Source organism: Nematolebias whitei, chromosome 5 (genome assembly GCF_014905685.2).
Source record: "Nematolebias whitei isolate Nwh7 chromosome 5, NemWhi1, whole genome shotgun sequence".
Lineage (NCBI taxonomy): Eukaryota > Metazoa > Chordata > Actinopteri > Cyprinodontiformes > Rivulidae > Nematolebias > Nematolebias whitei.
In genome coordinates, this window is record NC_056502.1 from 39,386,912 (window position 1) to 39,405,083 (window position 18,172).

At 41.0% G+C, this 18,172-nt stretch overlaps 2 protein-coding genes across 2 annotated transcripts in view; one reads left to right on the top strand and one right to left on the bottom strand.

Moving 5' to 3' along the window:
* Positions 1-18,172, top strand: part of LOC119409551 (nuclear factor of activated T-cells, cytoplasmic 1) — a 160,398-nt gene that overhangs the window by 128,090 nt on the left and 14,136 nt on the right. The window lies entirely within an intron of this gene.
* zgc:91890 (solute carrier family 52, riboflavin transporter, member 3-B) overlaps positions 16,775-18,172 on the bottom strand; it is a 5,262-nt gene continuing 3,864 nt past the window's right edge. The window contains exons 3-4 of the mRNA XM_037676450.1: positions 17,865-17,988; positions 16,775-17,075 (exon numbers count right to left, since the gene is read on the bottom strand). Of these exons, the coding sequence (XP_037532378.1) occupies positions 16,863-17,075; positions 17,865-17,988 (337 nt within the window). The 3' untranslated portion in view covers positions 16,775-16,862. The remainder of the gene's footprint in view (positions 17,076-17,864; positions 17,989-18,172) is intronic.

Sequence of the window (18,172 nt, forward strand, 5' to 3'; positions counted from 1 at the left end):
TTTTTTTTTTATGTGGGGGGGACTTGTCCCCTTCACATATAATGGTTGCGACGCCTATGAGGTAACCTGTGTAAAAAGCAGTGGTGGGATGTAACGAAGTACAAATACTTCATTACTGTACTTAAGTACATTTTTCATGTATCTGTACTTTACTTAAGTAGAGTTAAATGTGGGTACTTTATACTTTTACTTCACTACATTTTACATCAAGTATCTGTACTTTCTACTACACTACATTTCTATAATGCTTTGCATTACAAGTTACATTCATGTTGCAGCTTTTTGATTTGTTAGTTACTTTGAAAGTAACCAGTGGTGAGAGGGGAGCTGGTCCATTGAATCACTGCAAAGTGGGCAGGTAACATTAGGCCCGCCTTCAAGAAGAGCTGGGCCAATGACATATATTCTAGTATATATGTCACTGAGCTGGGTGCACCCGCAGCACCACAAACACACCCAAAATGTATTCCAGTGCAAGAGAGTCAGTCAGAAGATATACTCCACCCATGACCTTATTGAAAGACTGCTCAGAACAACAGGACAGATTCTCTCTCCCAAAAGAGCCAGACTGGACTCAAAAATCTTTGAAAACCAACTTCTTCTGAACTAAAACGAGAAATTATTGCTGCAATATTAAAATGTGTCAGTTCATGGGATGTTAGGAGACAAGAGATGTCTCCAAATGTCTCGACGCTCAGGTCCAAGTTTTAAAAATGGTGTCAGGAAGTTAAACTATTGTTCAATATTGACCCATTACAAGTTTGAACAGACATATTTTAACTAGAGTTGATGACAAACTGGAGTTGACGACAAACTTGAGTTGAAATATCAGTTGAAATGATCAGAGCCTGTTACTTTGTTAGTTGTGTCTAATGCTCCTTTTGTTCAGGCAGACAACTTTTACTTAAATGTGTTTACTGCAGTTAAAATGACACATTGGTTTTGCTTTGTGTTAAATAAAAACTTTCAAAGGTAAAATCATCCCTCTTTCTTATTTTGATTAATGACATTTAACTCTGCAGGTCATCCCTGAAATTCTGACACACAGAATCACAAGTCCAAGTGTGAACTGTGTCACAGAGTAAACACAATAAAAACATGTATTATCTGCAGCATCGTTCATTAAAATGGAACAACACTATTAATGTATTACAGAAAATATACATATGGTAGGCAGACTTAAAGATATGTAGACCATTACATTAGGTAATACATTCAGCAAGTACTTTCACTTTTAATACTTTAAGTATTTTAAAAGCAAATACTTATTTACTTTTACTTAAGTAAAAATGTTAATGTGGTACTTCTACTTTTACTAGAGTACATTTTTTTATCTGTTTATTTGTACTTCTACTTAAGTGTTTGAGTACTTTCTCCACCACTGGTAAAAAGATTCATGAAGCCTGAAGCTCCTCTTCTAAATTAGTTAAAACTTGTAGAGGTTACATATTTGTATTATCTACTCTGTTTTAAAAAAGTTATGTTTCAAACAATACATTCACATTTTAAAACAAGACACAGTATATTGTTTAATGTCATGAATTCGCTTTAAACGTTTCTGTAAAGTTACAAAAGTCTTATTCAGTTTGTTTGTTTGTTTGTTTGTTTGTTTGTTTGTTTGTTTGTTTGTTTGTTTGTTTGTTTGTGTTGAGTTGAGCTGGACAGTCTCAACAGTGGATTGTGTTCAGGAGACATGCTGTTTTGGTCAAATCTTGAAAATAACGTCACATGAATCTGAAATGTCTCCTGTGATGTTTTTGAATGTTTTCAGCTAAATATCTGTAAAATATATAGACTTATAGAGATTTTTCTGTTGACTAAGAGTGATTAGCTGTGGCAGAATTTTGCTGTCTTCAAAAGGTAATCGTTTTGTAGATGCATGTCTAATAGTTACTCTCGAAAGGTTTTATTGAAATTCTTCTAGTGATTCAAGATATATTTTGCTAACAGACACATTTTGAAGCAAAGCTCTGGTGCAATCTATAGTGCTCAAAGTTTGTGATGGGGCACTCAGCTAACATTTTAACACAATATCAACTTTTGTGTTTGCTGACTGATTAGCTGTGGTGGCCATTTTGAATCTGGCTGACTCTAAAAGTTAACCAGAAGAACATCAGTGATTATTTAGTGACGTGTAATGAAAACTCATACAAGACCTTTTAGCAGCAGCTGGACAAGTAAAACAGCATCTTTCTGACTGTCTGGCTCACTCACAGATTGAACCTTTTGGTGTTTAACAGCTTTTGGTTAACACAGCAGGGACGTGGAGCTGAATTTGTACCTGGGAGGACATATTTAATGATGGATTAGGTGATAACATACGATTCATGGACAAAATATATATTATTTTATCCTGTAAGTTTCATGACAGATGGTCTTAAAATGGAGATTTAAGCTTTAGAACTGCAGAACTTGTTATTGGGTCGTCATGGAGACCACTTGTTCCTTTGTTAAATAAGAATTATGTATCAGTTCAGATCAGAAAACAAACAGATCAGCTCATTTGGAGTTTCTTTGTAATTCTGTGGCTGAGTGGTTAGAGCAGTCGTCCTCCAATGCAAAAGTTGGTGGTTCAAATCCACCAGCAGTCACATGCCCAAGTGTCCCTGGGCAAGACACTGAACCCCTCATTGCCTCCCATGTGTGTCCCATCAATGTGATCTAAAGCACTGATTAGTCTCATTAGAATGATTTGTTCAATTAGCTTTGTAGAGATCTAGTAGAGTGCTGTGTGGATGGGTCAATGAGGCACAGATTGTAGTGTAAAGCGCTTTGAGTATCTTGATCAGATAGAAAGGTGCTATATAAGTACAGTCCATTTACCATTTTAATTCAAACTTTTCAGAAAGACACATTTTGTGTAACAGACAGCAAATAATGGGATTTTCCAGATTTGACTTAATCTGCTCTAACAGTTTATTTATTCACTTTTATCACTAAAGTATCAAAACTACAATACTGTTGTAAAATCATCCATCCATTATCTTTAGCATCTCCATCCCTTCTGGGTTGAGGGGGACACTGATGTCTATATCCAGCCACCACTCATAGAAAACATTTAGTCACTTCTATTTAAGCTATTTATTTTATATGTGAATGACCTGGTAAATGTGTCTGGATTTTTTAAATGTATTTTGTTTGCAGATGATACTACTTTTCTTTGTGTGGGTGAAAATGTTGTGCAAATGTTGAAGATGGCACAAACAGAATTTGTGAAAATACAAAATTGGTTTCAACTAAACAAATTATCTTTAAATGTAGATAAAACAAATTATATGATTTTTTGTAACAACAAGAAAGTGCTTGATACTCAGTTTAGAGTCGATGGAATTGAAATTAATAGAGTCAATGAGGTGAAATTTCTGGGTGTCATCATTGATGAAAAACTAACATGGAGATCTCACGTAAAAAACTTAAGAACTAAAATAGCTAAATCGATTGCAGTAATGTACAAAGTTAGAGAGTTATTCAATGATAAAGCAATGTTTCTATTGTATAATGCCATTATTGTTCCACATTTAATTTACTGTATTGAAGTCTGGGGTAAAGCATGTAAAACAATTACAAATCCAATTTTTATTTTACAGAAAAGAGCCATAAGAATTATTACCAGAAAAGATTATAACCATCCGTCAAATATATTGTTTCATCAGCTAAAGATATTAAAATTTTATGACTTGGTTGATTACAATATCTTACTGTTTATGTATGGGGCCAACAAAAACATACTACCTACTAACATTCAAGGGAAATTTGTTAAAAGAGAAAGTAATTATTATCTTAAGGGGATGGAGATTTTTGTGAAGCCGTGGTGTCGCACCAGTCTGAAGATGCGATCCACTATATCTCAGGGTATTAGATTGTGGAATGATCTGGAGGTTGATATTAAAAATGCCAAAACTATGTACATATTCAAGAAGATGATAATTATTATTATTATTTTTTTAAATATCAAGTATAATGTGAGTTCATAAAAATTGTTTACAGTTGATCTTATATTTTAGCTAAGTTTTTATTTTATTCTTTTTATTTTTTTTATTAATTCATCTTGCTTTTGTATAGAAATTTTGTTTGGAATATATTTTGGGGACAAGGGGCAGATATTATAAGAACTCATTCTTCTTTTGCTGCCTTTCATTTTATTTCTGTGATTGTATATCTTTTTTCTTTTCTTTAAATTGTATTATATTTGTTGTTTGGATGAAATGAAATGAATAAATAAAACATACATACATACATAATTCTAGAGCAGTTAGGGCTCTGGGCATGACGACCTCTTAAATCAGACGTCCAACAGTCTTTAAAGAAATGCATATCGCCCGCCACCTTTCATGCACAGCGTTTCACTCAGTTTTTATCACACCTTATTGTGACATCCTGTGTAATCTGTTAGCACTTGGAGGAAAATGTTAAACTGCCTGAGCTATAGACATTTTTGTTTTCTAAGGTTGATTAGCTGTAGAAGCACTGGTTATGGGATAGTTTGCTAACACAACAGACAAACAAACATGCACCACTAACAAGTAAATAAATGATCAATGGCCTTTTGTCTTTCAGCAGCTGGTTATAAGAATCACAGCTTTTTTTCTAATCGTGTTGTTTCATTTCTTTCATCTTTTTAGTCAAAATGAACGGTGAAGGAGACGGACTTCACATCGGACCAAACCGTAATTATTCACTTCATCACATTAACACACACTGCTATGATGCTCAGTTCCTTATTGCTGCAGAAAACAACAGCTATGAAGTTGATTTACAAACAATAATGTTAATATTATTTTAAAATGTGTCTTTTAGGCTCAAATCTTAACGCTATTATTCTTCGGGTGCGGAACCAACAAAGTGGAGATGGACAGAATGGTATGCCCATCGGGCTCCATATAATGCTGGATATTCACGGAGAACCACTGAAGATGAAGAACTCATTGAAATCAATACTAACATAACTGTAACTGGGACCTTGTGTACATAATTTCGCTCCACCACATGTACCACATGAGGTGCGAATGACAATAAAGAAACTCTGACTCTGACTAACATCAATGAGATCAATGAAAATGACCAACTACAGGAAAATGTGGACGACAACATTGTCAACAATGATGTAAATGACAACGTGGACAATGTTAAAAACAATGACAACAATAACAACATTGTCATTAATGATGAGATGAATGAAAATGACCATCCAGACAATCTTAACATTCAGGGATTTTATGATAATGATGTGGATGTTGGTATAAACAATGACATAGTCAATGACGCTGGAGTTAGTGAAGCTTTTAAAGATGAAGGATCACAAAAGCGACCAAAAGAGGAGGATGAAGAGGAGGAATCTGTAGAGAACAGCACAGATTTGTCCTCTGAGAGTGATCCTGGCTTCTATCACTTAAAGAAAAAGAGGAAAACCAGACATCAGGTTGAGGAAGAAGATCTACTGCCCGGCACATCGAGAAAAAAACCTTGAGAAGATGATGAGGCTGAAAATGAAAAAAGCAGCAAAAGATCACTTCTGTTGTCAGAAGAGACACAAGAGGAAGATCCACAGCCAGGCCCATCAACAAAAAGACCTCAAGAAGATGATGAGGCTGAAAATGAAAAAAGCAGCAAAAGATCACTGGTCATCAGAAGAAAAACAAGACGAAGATCCACAGCCAGGACCATCTAAAAAGAGACAGAGAGACGACGATGATGAGGACGACAATCCTGGGGGAAAGAAGGTTAAATATGGATCAAAGGACCCATTTAACACAATCCAGCCTGATCTGCTTTGTCAGAAACTTAAGAAAACTCAGGTGGAGACCTCAACAATCACCTGGATCAAAGACTACCTGACAAACAGACCACAGTTTGTGAGACTGAAGGGTTGTGTGTCTAACCAGGTGGTCAGTAGCTCAGGAGCACCACAGGGGACTGTACTCTCACCATTCCTTTTCACTCTGTACACCTCAGATTTCCAGTACAAAACAGACTCCTGTCATCTGCAGAAATATTCAGATGACTCTGCAGTGGTCGGGTGTATCAGAGATGGACAAGAAGCTGAGTACAGGGAACTGGTGGACCACTTTGTGGCATGGTGTGGAAACAATCATCGCATCTTGAATGTGAACAAAACAAAGGAGATGATTGTAGATTTCAGGAGAAACAGGAACAGGTACAACCCTATTTTCATCGTGGGAGAAGAAGTGGAGGTGGTGGAGAAGTATAAATACCTTGGAGTTCACCTGGACAACAGACTGGACTGGAAATGCAACAGTGAAGTGTCTACAAGAAGGGACAGAGCAGACTGTACTTCTTGAGGAAGCTGAAGTCCTTCAACGTTTGCAGCAAGATGCTGCATATCTTCTATAAGTCTGTTGTAGAGAGTGCTGTCTCTTCTGCCATCATCTGCTGGGGGAGCAGCACCAGAGCAAGTGACTTAAAAAAGATCAACAAGCTCATAAAGAAGGCTGGCTTAGGTCTGGGAACTCCTCTAGAACCTTTGGAGATGATTGTACAAAGAAGGATTTGTGAGAGTAGCACTTGCTGCAGCTTCCAAGATGGCCACCAATCACCCCCAGCTGACGGTCATCTCCCTGATGAGCTCCTGCTCCTATTTAAGTCTGCAGTCAAGTCTACTCGACGCTGGAGCATTGAGTTCCCCCGGTACTTAATGTTTCTAGCCATTTAGTGTTTCATGGAATACAAGTCTTACCTTGTGATCTTATTTCTGCAGTTCTTCGTCGCCTCCTGAGTCCAGTCCGGTTTCCACGGGTTCCAGCTCTCAGATCTCTCATGCCTTCCCCAAGCTCTGATCTCTCGTGCCTATCCACTCAGTCTCTGGGAGTATTCGTCCTGTTCTGAAGTTGCTGCACAGTGCCTCCATCTCACCATCTCCTCTGGAAACTCTGGGTTTCTCTTGGATCCACTCCTACAAGAACCACCAACTGTAAGATAAGAAAGCTACTTACAAGTTTATACCAAACAACTTACCTGCCCCAGCTGAACTTGTCCTCCGTTTCCAGGAGTTCCAGTCCTGATGCCTGTGCAGCCAGATTATCACTGTAAATAAATAAACACTGTTATTTTACTCTGAGTCTCGTGTCGTTCCGGGTCTCCTTCGATTGGGTCACTCCTGAGTTCTCACAGAAATGCTCCAGCCATCTAAGACCCAGAACGAGGCCAGGAACGAGCCGGCCTCGCCACCCTCCCAAGAGGAACGCCTCGTTGAGGTGGAGAAGATGTTGGAATGCATGTTTAAACAGAACCAAGAGACTAAGTCTAACCTTCAGGAGCTTGGAAATATGGTGTACACCATTAAACGGACTCTTTCTCCTCCTCCTGTAGCTCCAGTCGCACCTCCAGAGCCAGTTCCTGCCTGCACGTGCTTGACAGGCCACACTGCAGGACACATCCTCGTCAAACCATCCGAACTTTTTTCGGGAAACCCTGACCAGTGCGGTGGTTTTCTTCTTCAGTGTGAGCTCGCCTTCAACGGAGCCCCAGGACATTACAGCACTGACAACGCAAAGATCACATTCTTCATCAGTCAGCTTAAGGGTAACGCCTTACAATGGGCAACATCTTTTTTGAAGCAACATGAGTTGAGAACTGTTTCGTTTAATTTATTACTCACCGAGTTCCGTAAAATATTTGATAGGCCATTGCAGGGATCCAACGCAGAAAAACGTCTGTTGGGTTTACCACGAGCACACCAGTTTCCTCGTTTTTGAATCCCCTTCCACGCAAGTCATTTTGGGTCATCCTTGGTTTAAGAAACATAATCCACACATTAATTGGGAACTGGGTAGGATCGAGAGATGGAGCGACAAGTGTCTAAAGAACTGCCTTCGCTCCGGTATCTCGAAACCTTCCCAGAACCCCAGTCCCGACGATGAGATTGACATGTCCCAGGTTCCCTCCGAGTATCAAGATTTATCCCCGGTTTTCAGTAAGAGTAAGGCTCTATCTCTCCCGCCTCATCGCCCTTATGACTGCGCTATTGACCTTCTTCCTGGTGCCCCTTTTCCTGCCAGTCGGCTGTTTAACATCTCTGGCCCAGAAAGAGAGTCAATGAAGACTTACAGCGAAGAGTCGTTGGACTCCGGTATTATTAGACCATCCACCTCTCCGTTAGGAGCGGGGTTCTTCTTCGTCTCTAAGAAAGATAAGACCCTGCGTCCTTGTATTGATTATCGTGGTTTAAACAACATAACGGTAAAGAACAAATATCCTCTTCCCATCATAGACTCAATTCATGAACAGCTTCAGTCCGCAACAATTTTCACTAAACTCGATCTGCGTTACGCCTATCATCTCATGCGTATTAAAAGTGGTAACGAATGGAAGACCGCCTTTAGGACTCCTCTAGGTCATTTTGAGTATTTGGTAATGCCCTTCGGCCTTACCAATGCCCCTTCTGTGTTCCAGGCCTTAATAAACGACGTCCTTAGAGATTTTCTCTGTGATTTCGTATTCATCTATCTTGACGACATCCTCATTTACTCCAAAAACCCCGAACAGCACGTTACCCATGTTAGAGCAGTTTTACAACGTCTTTATGAAAATCAACTATTTGTCAAACAGGAGAAATGCGAGTTTCACGTCTCCTCGGTGTCTTTTCTTGGGTTCATTTTTGGTAAAGGCCACTATCGCACGGATCCTGAAAAGACCCGAGCGGTAGTGGATTGGCCCACCCCGGAGACTAGGAAACAACTTCAACGCTTTCTCGGGTTCGCTAACTTTTATAGGCGTTTCATTCGAAACTATAGTAGAGTTGCGCCCCCCCCCCTGTCACAACTCAACTCCATAAATAAAATTTTCAAATGGAACCCTGAAGCAGATACCGCTTTTAAGAAATTAAAAGAACTTTTTTCTTCACCTCCCATCCTTTCTCATCCGGACCCGAGCCGTCAATTCATCCTAGAAGTCGACGCCTCTGATTCTGGCGTCGGGGCCGTACTGTCCCAGAGGTCTTCAGAGGACAACAAGGTTCACCCATGCGCTTTTTTCTCTCGACGTCTTTATCCAGCAGAGAGGAACTACGATGTGGGCAATCGTGAGCTCCTCGCCGTCAAGTTGGCCCTCGAAGAGTGGAGGCACTGGTTAGAGGGAATAGAGACTCCTTTCTTAATCTGGACCGATCACAAGAATTTAACCTATTTGAGAGATGCTAAACGTCTGACTCCCCGACAGGCCCGTTGGTCACTCTTTTTCAATAGGTTCAACTATTTACTCACGTTCAAGCCGGGATCCAAGAATGTGAAGCTGACGCACTCTCCCGCCAGTTTTCACCTCCAGATACCCCCGACCGTCAAGAATCTATCGTACCCTCTACCTGCATTATTGGGGCACTTACTTGGCCCATAGAGAGAGAGATCAGAGAGGCACATGAACCCGAACCTGACCCTGGTCTTGGACCCCCCGAACCTTATTTGTTCCCTCTTCCATGAGGGCCAAGGTTCTGGAGTGGGTTCACACCAATAGACTTTCTTGCCACCCTGGCATAACTCGCATGCTCGCACTTACTAAAAAACATTTTTGGTGGCAAACCCTTTCCCAAGATGTGAAGGAGTTTGTCGCGGCGTGTCCCACCTGTGCCAGGAATAAAACAGGGAACCAACCCCCAGCTGGCCTCCTTCATCCTCTACCGTCACCCAGTCGCCCTTGGTCACACATTTCCATTGACTTTGTTACATGCTTACTTCCCTCAGAGGGGAACACCACTATACTGACCGTCGTCGACAGGTTTTCTAAGGCGGCCTATTTCATTCCTCTTCCTAAGCTACCTTCAGCCCTTGAGACTTCACAGCTCCTTGTCCAACACTTCTTCAGAATCCACGGCATCCCCTCAGACATAGTTTCCGACCGAGGCCCCCAGTTTATCTCTCAAGTATGGCGATCGTTCTGCAAGACACTGGGGGCATCCACGAGTCTCACATCTGGGTATCATCCACAATCCAACGGCCAGGCCGAAAGATGCAATCAGGAACTAGAGGCCACCTTACGCTGCATCGTGGAGGACAATCCTTCGGCCTGGTCCCGTCACCTGGTCTGGGTTGAGTATGCGCACAATTCACACAAGACCTCTGCAACTGGTATGTCTCCCTTTGAAGCGTCGCTGGGGTACATGCCTCCTCTGTTTCCCAGTCAGGAAACGGATTGCATGGTACCTTCGGTCCTACACCATTTCAGACGGTGTCGTCGAGTCTGGCGACAGACCAGGTCAGCCCTTCTTCGGACAGCTGCCCAAAATAAGAAATACGCTGACCGTCACCGCTCGACGGCGCCGCCTTACCTGGTTGGTCAAAGGGTGTGGTTGTCCACCAGGGACATCCACCTCAAGGACCTCTCCAGGAAGATGGCTCCTCGATTCATCGGTCCTTTTCCTCTCGAGAGGATCATCAACCCAGCAGCAGTCCGTCTCCTACTTCCTGCCTCCATGAAGGTACACCCTACCTTTCACGTTTCCCAGGTTAAACCGGTATCTGAGAGCCCGTTGAGCCCTCCAACCAACCTCCCTCCTCCCCCCCAGTTGATCGACAATCATCCAGCTTTTTCCGTCCGGAAGATCTTGGATGTCCGGCGCCGGGGAGAGGTTTCCAGTACCTGGTGGACTGGGAGGGTTACGGTCCTGAGGAGCGATCTTGGATCCCACGTTCATTCATCTTGGATCCCAGCCTCATCACTACCTTCTACCAAGCGCACCCTGAGAAGCGCTTCGGATCGCCTGGAGGCGATTCTTGAGGGGGGGGGTACTGTGAGAGTAGCACTTGCTGCAGCTTCCAAGATGGCCGCCAATCACCCCCAGCTGACGGTCATCTCCCTGATGAGCTCCTGCTCCTATTTAAGTCTGCAGTCAAGTCTACTCGACGCTGGAGCATTGAGTTCCCCCGGTACTTAATGTTTCTAGCCATTTAGTGTTTCATGGAATACAAGTCTTACCTTGTGATCTTATTGCTGCAGTTCTTCGTCGCCTCCTGAGTCCAGTCCTGTTTCCACGGGTTCCAGCTCTCAGATCTCTCGTGCCTTGCCCAAGCTCTGATCTCTCGTGCCTATCCACTCAGTCTCTGGGAGTATTCGTCCTGTTCTGAAGTTGCTGTACAGTGCCTCCATCTCACCATCTCCTCTGGAAACTCTGGGTTTCTCTTGGATCCACTCCTACAAGAACCACCAACTGTAAAATAAGAAAGCTACTTACAAGTTTATACCAAACAACTTACCTGCCCCAGCTGAACTTGTCCTCCGTTTCCAGGAGTTCCAGTCCTGATGCCTGTGCAGCCAGATTATCACTGTAAATAAATAAACACTGTTATTTTACTCTGAGTCTCGTGTCGTTCCGGGTCTCGTTCGATTGGGTCACTCCTGAGTTCTCATAGGATTCTTCATAAAATGAAGAACATTATAGACAACCCTCAGCATCCTCTTCATCAGACTCTCATACAACAACAGAGTGTCTTCAATCAGAGGCTTCTTCAAATCTGCTGCAAGAGATCCTTCCTGCCCACAGCCATCAGCATCTAGAACAACTCTTTAATGAATCCAGGATGATGAGTTACAACATTTAATTTCCCTCTGGGATTAATAAAGTGTTTTTGAATTGAATTGTATTGTTCTATGTTCTATGTTCTATGTAATCCCACCCATCACTTCACTCCAGATTTCAGTAAGCCTCACTTTAATGGAAAAAACAAATAAATAAAATGAACAAATAACACATGAACTAAATATAAACAAAACACATTCATTTTGACTCCCAGTGTAGGGGTCTGTGAATTAGACCCTCGTGAGCATCTCTGAAGACGCGCCTCATGTCTGTAATGTGAGGGGCCCTTGTCGGATGCATAGTATACTTGAACCCAAACATGACTGCTCAGTAGTTCAGTAGGATATCATTGTTCTGGATAAAACTCGCCTCTCATTTGTGCCCCTAACCCCTGAGGGCCGAGGAAGAGGGAGTCGGAGCAAACCCACAACAGGGATCAAAGAAAGACGGGGTGTTTGGCACAGTTTGGAGTTGGTGATGGTCGTCTGAAAACTCTCAGCCTCTGCTTTTAGCTGTCGTCTCAGACAGAAGTGGTCTTTATCTTTTTTGTGTGCCTCTTGTGCCCATATCCAGCAATCACCTTGTGAGAGGTGGGGGACACCCTGGACAGGTCTCCATTCCATCACAGAGACACATAGAGACAAACAACCATTCACTCTCTCACTCACACCTAGGGACAATTTAGAGTTACTAATCAGCCTAACATGCATGTTTTTGGTCTGTGGGAGGAAACTGGAGTACCTGGAGAATACTCACGCATGCACAGAGAGAACAAGCAAGCTCACCCCAGAAAAGTTCCCGGCTGGGATTTGAACCGGCGACCTTCTCACCGAGAGACAGCAGCTCTACCAACTGAGCCACATTAATATATACGTAGTCCGCACACTCCCCCGCCAACTCGTTTGAGGCAGTCATGGCCAAACAAAATTTTGGCCATGATTATGTCCACCCACTTTGTGAAGGTGTTATTTATAAGACTGAGTTTGTTGCAGCTCCTCAGACTGAAGAAGTCTTTTGGATGAAAGATGAAATGTTTCAACAAAAGAAACTGCCCAGAGGACCTGACTTAACTTTGTTAAATTTTTCGACCTGGATTATTGAGCATAAATCTTGTAAATGAGGCCTTGTGGCTCAATGAGACCAATCTGTAGAAATAAAAGTTGAATGAATGAATGGATCAGAAACTTCAAAAATACATTTTCTGTCTTATATTCATCATTTATAACAAGAAAACAGCACATTTAAACCAAATTTAAGAAACTAAATAGGTGCATATGTGCACATGGCTGAGTTGCATGGTGGAGGGCTGGAGTTTTATACAAACCGGATTCCGAAAAAGTTGGGACACTAAACAAATTGTGAATAAAAACTGAATGCAATGATGTGGAGGTGCCAACATCTAATATTTTATTCAGAATAGAACACAAATCACAGATCAAAAGTTTAAACTGAGAGAATGTATCATTTTAAGGGAAAAATCTGTTGTTTCCAAATTTCATGGTGTCAGCAAATCCCAAAAAAGTTTGGACAAGTCCATTTTTACCACTGTGTGGCATCCCCCCTTCTTCTTACAACACTCAACAGACATCTGGGGACAGAGAAGACCAGTTTCTCAAGTTTAGAAATAGGAATGCTCTCCCATTCATGTCTAATACAGGCCTCAAACTGTTCAATCGTCTTGGGCCTTCTTTGTCGCACCTTCCTCTTTATGATGCGCCAAATGTTCTCTATAGGTGACAGATCTGGACTGCAGGCTGGCCATTTCAGTACCCGGATCCTTCTCCTACGTAGCCATGATGTTGTGATTGCTGCAGAATGTGGTCTGGCATTATCGTGTTGAAAAATGCAGGGTCTTCCCTGAAAGAGATGATGTCTAGATGGGAGCACATGTTGTTCTAGAACCTGAACATAGTTCTCTGCATTAATGGTGCCTTTCCAGACATGCAAGCTGCCCATGCCACAAGCGCTCATGCAACCCCATACCATCAGTGATGCAGGCTTCTGAACGGAGCGTTGATGACAACTTGGGCTATCCTTGTCCTCTCTGGTCCGGATGACATGGCGTCCCAGTGTTCCATAAAGAACTTCATATTGTGACTCATCTGACCACAGAACAGTCTTCCATTTTGCCACACTCCATTTTAAATGACCCCTGGCCCAGTGCAAACGTATGAGCTTGTGGAGCTTGCTTAGAAATGGCTTCCTATTTGCACTGCAGAGTTTCAGCTGGCAACGGTGGATGGCACGGTGGATTGTGTTCACTGACAATGCTTTCTGGAAGTATTCCTGAGCCCATTCTGTTATTTCCTTGACCGTGGCATTCCTGTTTGAGGTGCAGTGACGTTTAAGGGCCCGGAGATCACGAGCATCCAGTAGAGTTTTACGGCCTTGACCCTTACGCACAGCAATTGTTCCAGATTCTCTGAATCTTTTGATGATGTTATGCACGGTTGATGATGATAACTTAAAAGTCTTTGCTATTTTACGCTGGGTAACACCATTCTGGTATTGCTGCACTATCTTTCTGCGCAACAATGGTGGAATTGGTGATCCTATTACCATCTTGGCTTCTGAGAGACACTGACACTCTGAGAAGCTCTTTTTATACCCAGTCATGTTGTCAATTGACCTAATTAGTGTTAATTGGTCTTCCAGCTGTTCGTTATATGCTCAATTTCCTTTTTCCAGCCACCTATTGCTACTTGTCCCAACTTTTTTGGGATTTATTGACACTGTGAAATTTTGAATCAACATATTTTTCCTTTAAAATGTTACATTTACTCCGATTAAACTTTTGATCTGTCATCTATGTTACATTACGAATAAAATATTGACATTTGCCATCTCCACATCATTGCATTCAGTTTTTATTCACAATTTGTTTAGTGTCCCAACTTTTGTGGAATCTGGTTTTTACCTTTGGAAAATAACAAGAGGAAATGTGCAAATTTTGACTTTCAAATTAGAAAATGAGTTTAGCTCAAATAAAAGAAAAAAAGTTTACTGTTGGGCTCTTTGGTGTGAATCAGACACATCTGGTCACGTCACTATCTGTATGTTTTTATTAGGAATGAACATGACCACTCACAACGTAACATATATGTTGGAGGCAAATGAGTCAAGCTTATACAGTGATGGTTCCACAAACAAGTCCAACAGAGTTGGTCCAACTGTATTTAAACAGAGGGAAGTAGTCTAGTTGTCACTGTATTCAGACTTTTTAAAATGTTTTATTCATTTCAAGTGTATCTTAGTAAAATGAAAGGAAATTAATATAATTTTTGTCTTATTGTCAGAGCAGGGACGGATCAAGGAAAGAATCTTGACTAAAATAAAATAGTTCTCTTGTGGAGCTCTCTTGTCTACATTTATGACTTGAAGAAGACATTTGCTATTTTTGTTTCTACTTTGTATAAAATGGTCATTCTAGTCAAATTTATTTTTAATAATAAAATCATTTGCTGCAACACACTCTAGAACTCAGAGTGCCTCCAAAAGTGTAAAAAGAGAAACGCTAACTTCCCAAGAGTCTTCTTGACATATTGATTAAAAAATTCTAAACTCACCTATAAAGGATCATAACTACGTCATATGAATTAAAACACAAACAATTTTGACTCTGTCTTTGTCTTGAGTTTGGGCACTTCATGGCTGTATGTCATTTTAATGTTGACCACAAATAATTGAGATGTGTTGCCATGTTCAGGTCTTGTTACTGAACTTTCATTCACACGCTGACATCTAGTGTTGTATTTATGAATGCACAGAACTTGAACAGATCTTGTCAGACTGTAAAACTACAAGTGACATATAAGCTTGTTTACCTTGCAAATTAAACTCCACTCTCAATGGAGTCATTAGGGTTTTGTCAGCTTGGCTCACAAAATTGTTCTTTGGTCACATACATGAAGTCGTTCATTAGAGGGAAAAGGATTTGGTATCAAGCCCAAAGCTCCACGGGAAGTTTTAGACCTTTTGTACATGTGAACAATCACTTGAAATAGTATAGATTTTCAGATGCTGAGTGTGAAATGTGCACAAAGCAAAGCTGCAACCACTGTTTAAATGAGACCTTAAAAAGTGCTGACTCAGCTGTAGTTCCCATGCAAGGTCACTAGCTGGTGCTGGCTTTTTTTTGTATTTCAGTGACATACACATGCAAAGACTTCAGTCAAGAAAACAGTTACATTTGATTTTGAATCCAAATATATTTGTTTGGACTGACCACTGTCCCAAGGTATGGTGCAGCATGTACAAGTTTTGTGTCATAAGTTTTAGTAAACTGAAAGGATTGGACAGAACAAACAGCACTCTGCTGTGTGCCATTATTAACTGTTGTTCATCCACTTGGGCATGCACAGAAAAACAACAAAAAAGGCACTAGTGTACATGAACAGCTGAAATATATATATATATAAAAAATTAAAAGATAAGCGTTACAGTTTCACTTCAAAACAGTGTTGCCTTTGCAGTCTTTCCGTGTGCATGCGTAACATTTTTACAATCAACATTAGAAAATGAAAAAGGTTTCCAGGAGATGATCACATGTAAACAGTGTCTAAAAGCTTGGAACTCCACACTCTTCAGTTTTTTTTTTAGTTTTTTTTTTATTGTTATTGCAAAAGTACCATTTAACATTCCATGCATACGTAAAAGCTACAGTATATTAGGTTTAAAAACGTGTTTAATGATGTTCAAAACTAAATTTAAATTTGCTGGGTGGGTTAGACAACTTTAAACTGATTGGTTTTAGTCCCAAAAGCAATCTTCTGTTTATCTGTACAGAATCAGCACCACCTCAGGTAAAAATACTTAAACATCATGTTAGACGACTGAAACCACAGAACACTTACACTTTGGTGTCAACAATTCAAACATTTCATTTGAAAATGTCTACAGCAACACACACAAAACAAGTTCAAAGAGTTTTGTCCACCATAGAAAAAGTGGAGATGTGTTTATAGTCAAAATGTCGGGCACCTTTTAAAGCAAAACTGTCAATCAATCTTACAGTCACATAATCCTGAAACTTCAAGTAAAGTGTCCATTGACTTGACAAGGAATTGCAAAAAGTTTGTAAAATAAGTTTAATCATTTATAGTTTGATGACCTGAGCATATATATGCTATTAAAATTTTGTAGCTTCTTACTCCACATGTCAATAAATACAAATAAATCAAATGCCAAAGATGAGGAGTGGAAATCTTCACTTGTTCATCCTCTGGAAGCATGACATGTAAAACTCAGGACTGCATTGAACTCAGTGCTACAAAAAGAAGTGCAATTTATTCTAAAGTTTGTACACCAGTGCTGCACTTCAACATGTGCCGTGTGTTGTCTATGATGGACACTTGGTGTTGCAAGCATCACCTGACTGGAAAAGTCCATAAACACTGACCAATGGAAACAGGGATACAGCACCAAGCATGGAGCCCAGCTGCACTACAGCCCCACACCAAACGAGGGCGCTGTGGCCCTCATCTCTTAGAATCACACCAATGATGACCTTCACATAGGACAGTGACAGGACAAACAGGACCCAGGCCAGCACCTGAAGAAAGCAGAAAGACAAAAATGTGACTAAAATTATGTCTGCTCCCTATAATGCAGACAGAAGTCAGAAAGGAAATTGTCCTGATTTGACTACCGTGACCATCCTGAAATACATTTTTATAAAAAAAAAAAATTAAAAAAAGAGTCACAATCAGGGGCAGCACGGTGGCACAACTGGTAGAGCTGCTGCCTCTCAGCGAGCAGGTCCTTGGTTCAAACCCTGGTCCAGGGACCTTTCTGGGTGGAGTTTGCATGTTCTCTCAGTGCATGCGCGGGTTTTCTCCGGGTACTCCGGTTTCCTCCCACAGACCAAAAACATGCATGTTAGGCTGATTGGTAACTCTAAATTGTCCCTAGGTGTGAATGAGAGAGTGAATGGTTGTTTGTCTCGTTTGTCTCTATGTGTCCCTGTGATGGACTTGCGACCCGTCCAGGGTGTACACCACTCCTCGCACAGTGATTGCTGGACATGGGCACCTGCAACCCCCGTGACCCAAAATGGAACAAACGGGTAAAGATAATGGATGGATGGATGGATGATTATTTTTTCTCGGTATATTTAACTGAGAAGTTTTTTCATTTACATCTGAACAAGTATGACAATATAAATTTAAACGTGTATGAACTTTGTACAAGGTATCTAACAAAGCTTGAGTGTGACATGTGGATGGTATGTCCATTCTTTCATAAAGGTTTTGTTTACATTTTAAAGAAATTTAGGTTGTATGCACAACTTGAAGATTTTAGAATATTCTAAATGAAGACCAGTATAGAAAAGTTGTCTTACTATTGCAAAAGTCCCTGAGGTAGTGTGGACCAGCAATGGGCAAGGACTCAGAGCAGCCATGGCCATGATGTAGGCTCCAAAACCAGTACCAAAAATGGTCAAAAACCCCATAAAGGCAAGAGACCTGGAAACAAAGTTACAAGAGATGAAACATAACAGCCCGATTTTTAACCAGTACAGGCAAAAGAAAGCACATTACACCAGTCTTGGCTTCACTGCACTGGTTATCGTTTCACTTTCGAATCCAGCTAAAAAAAATACTCCTGTATGTCTACAAAGTACAAATCACTGAACAGTTTCACCCCCCC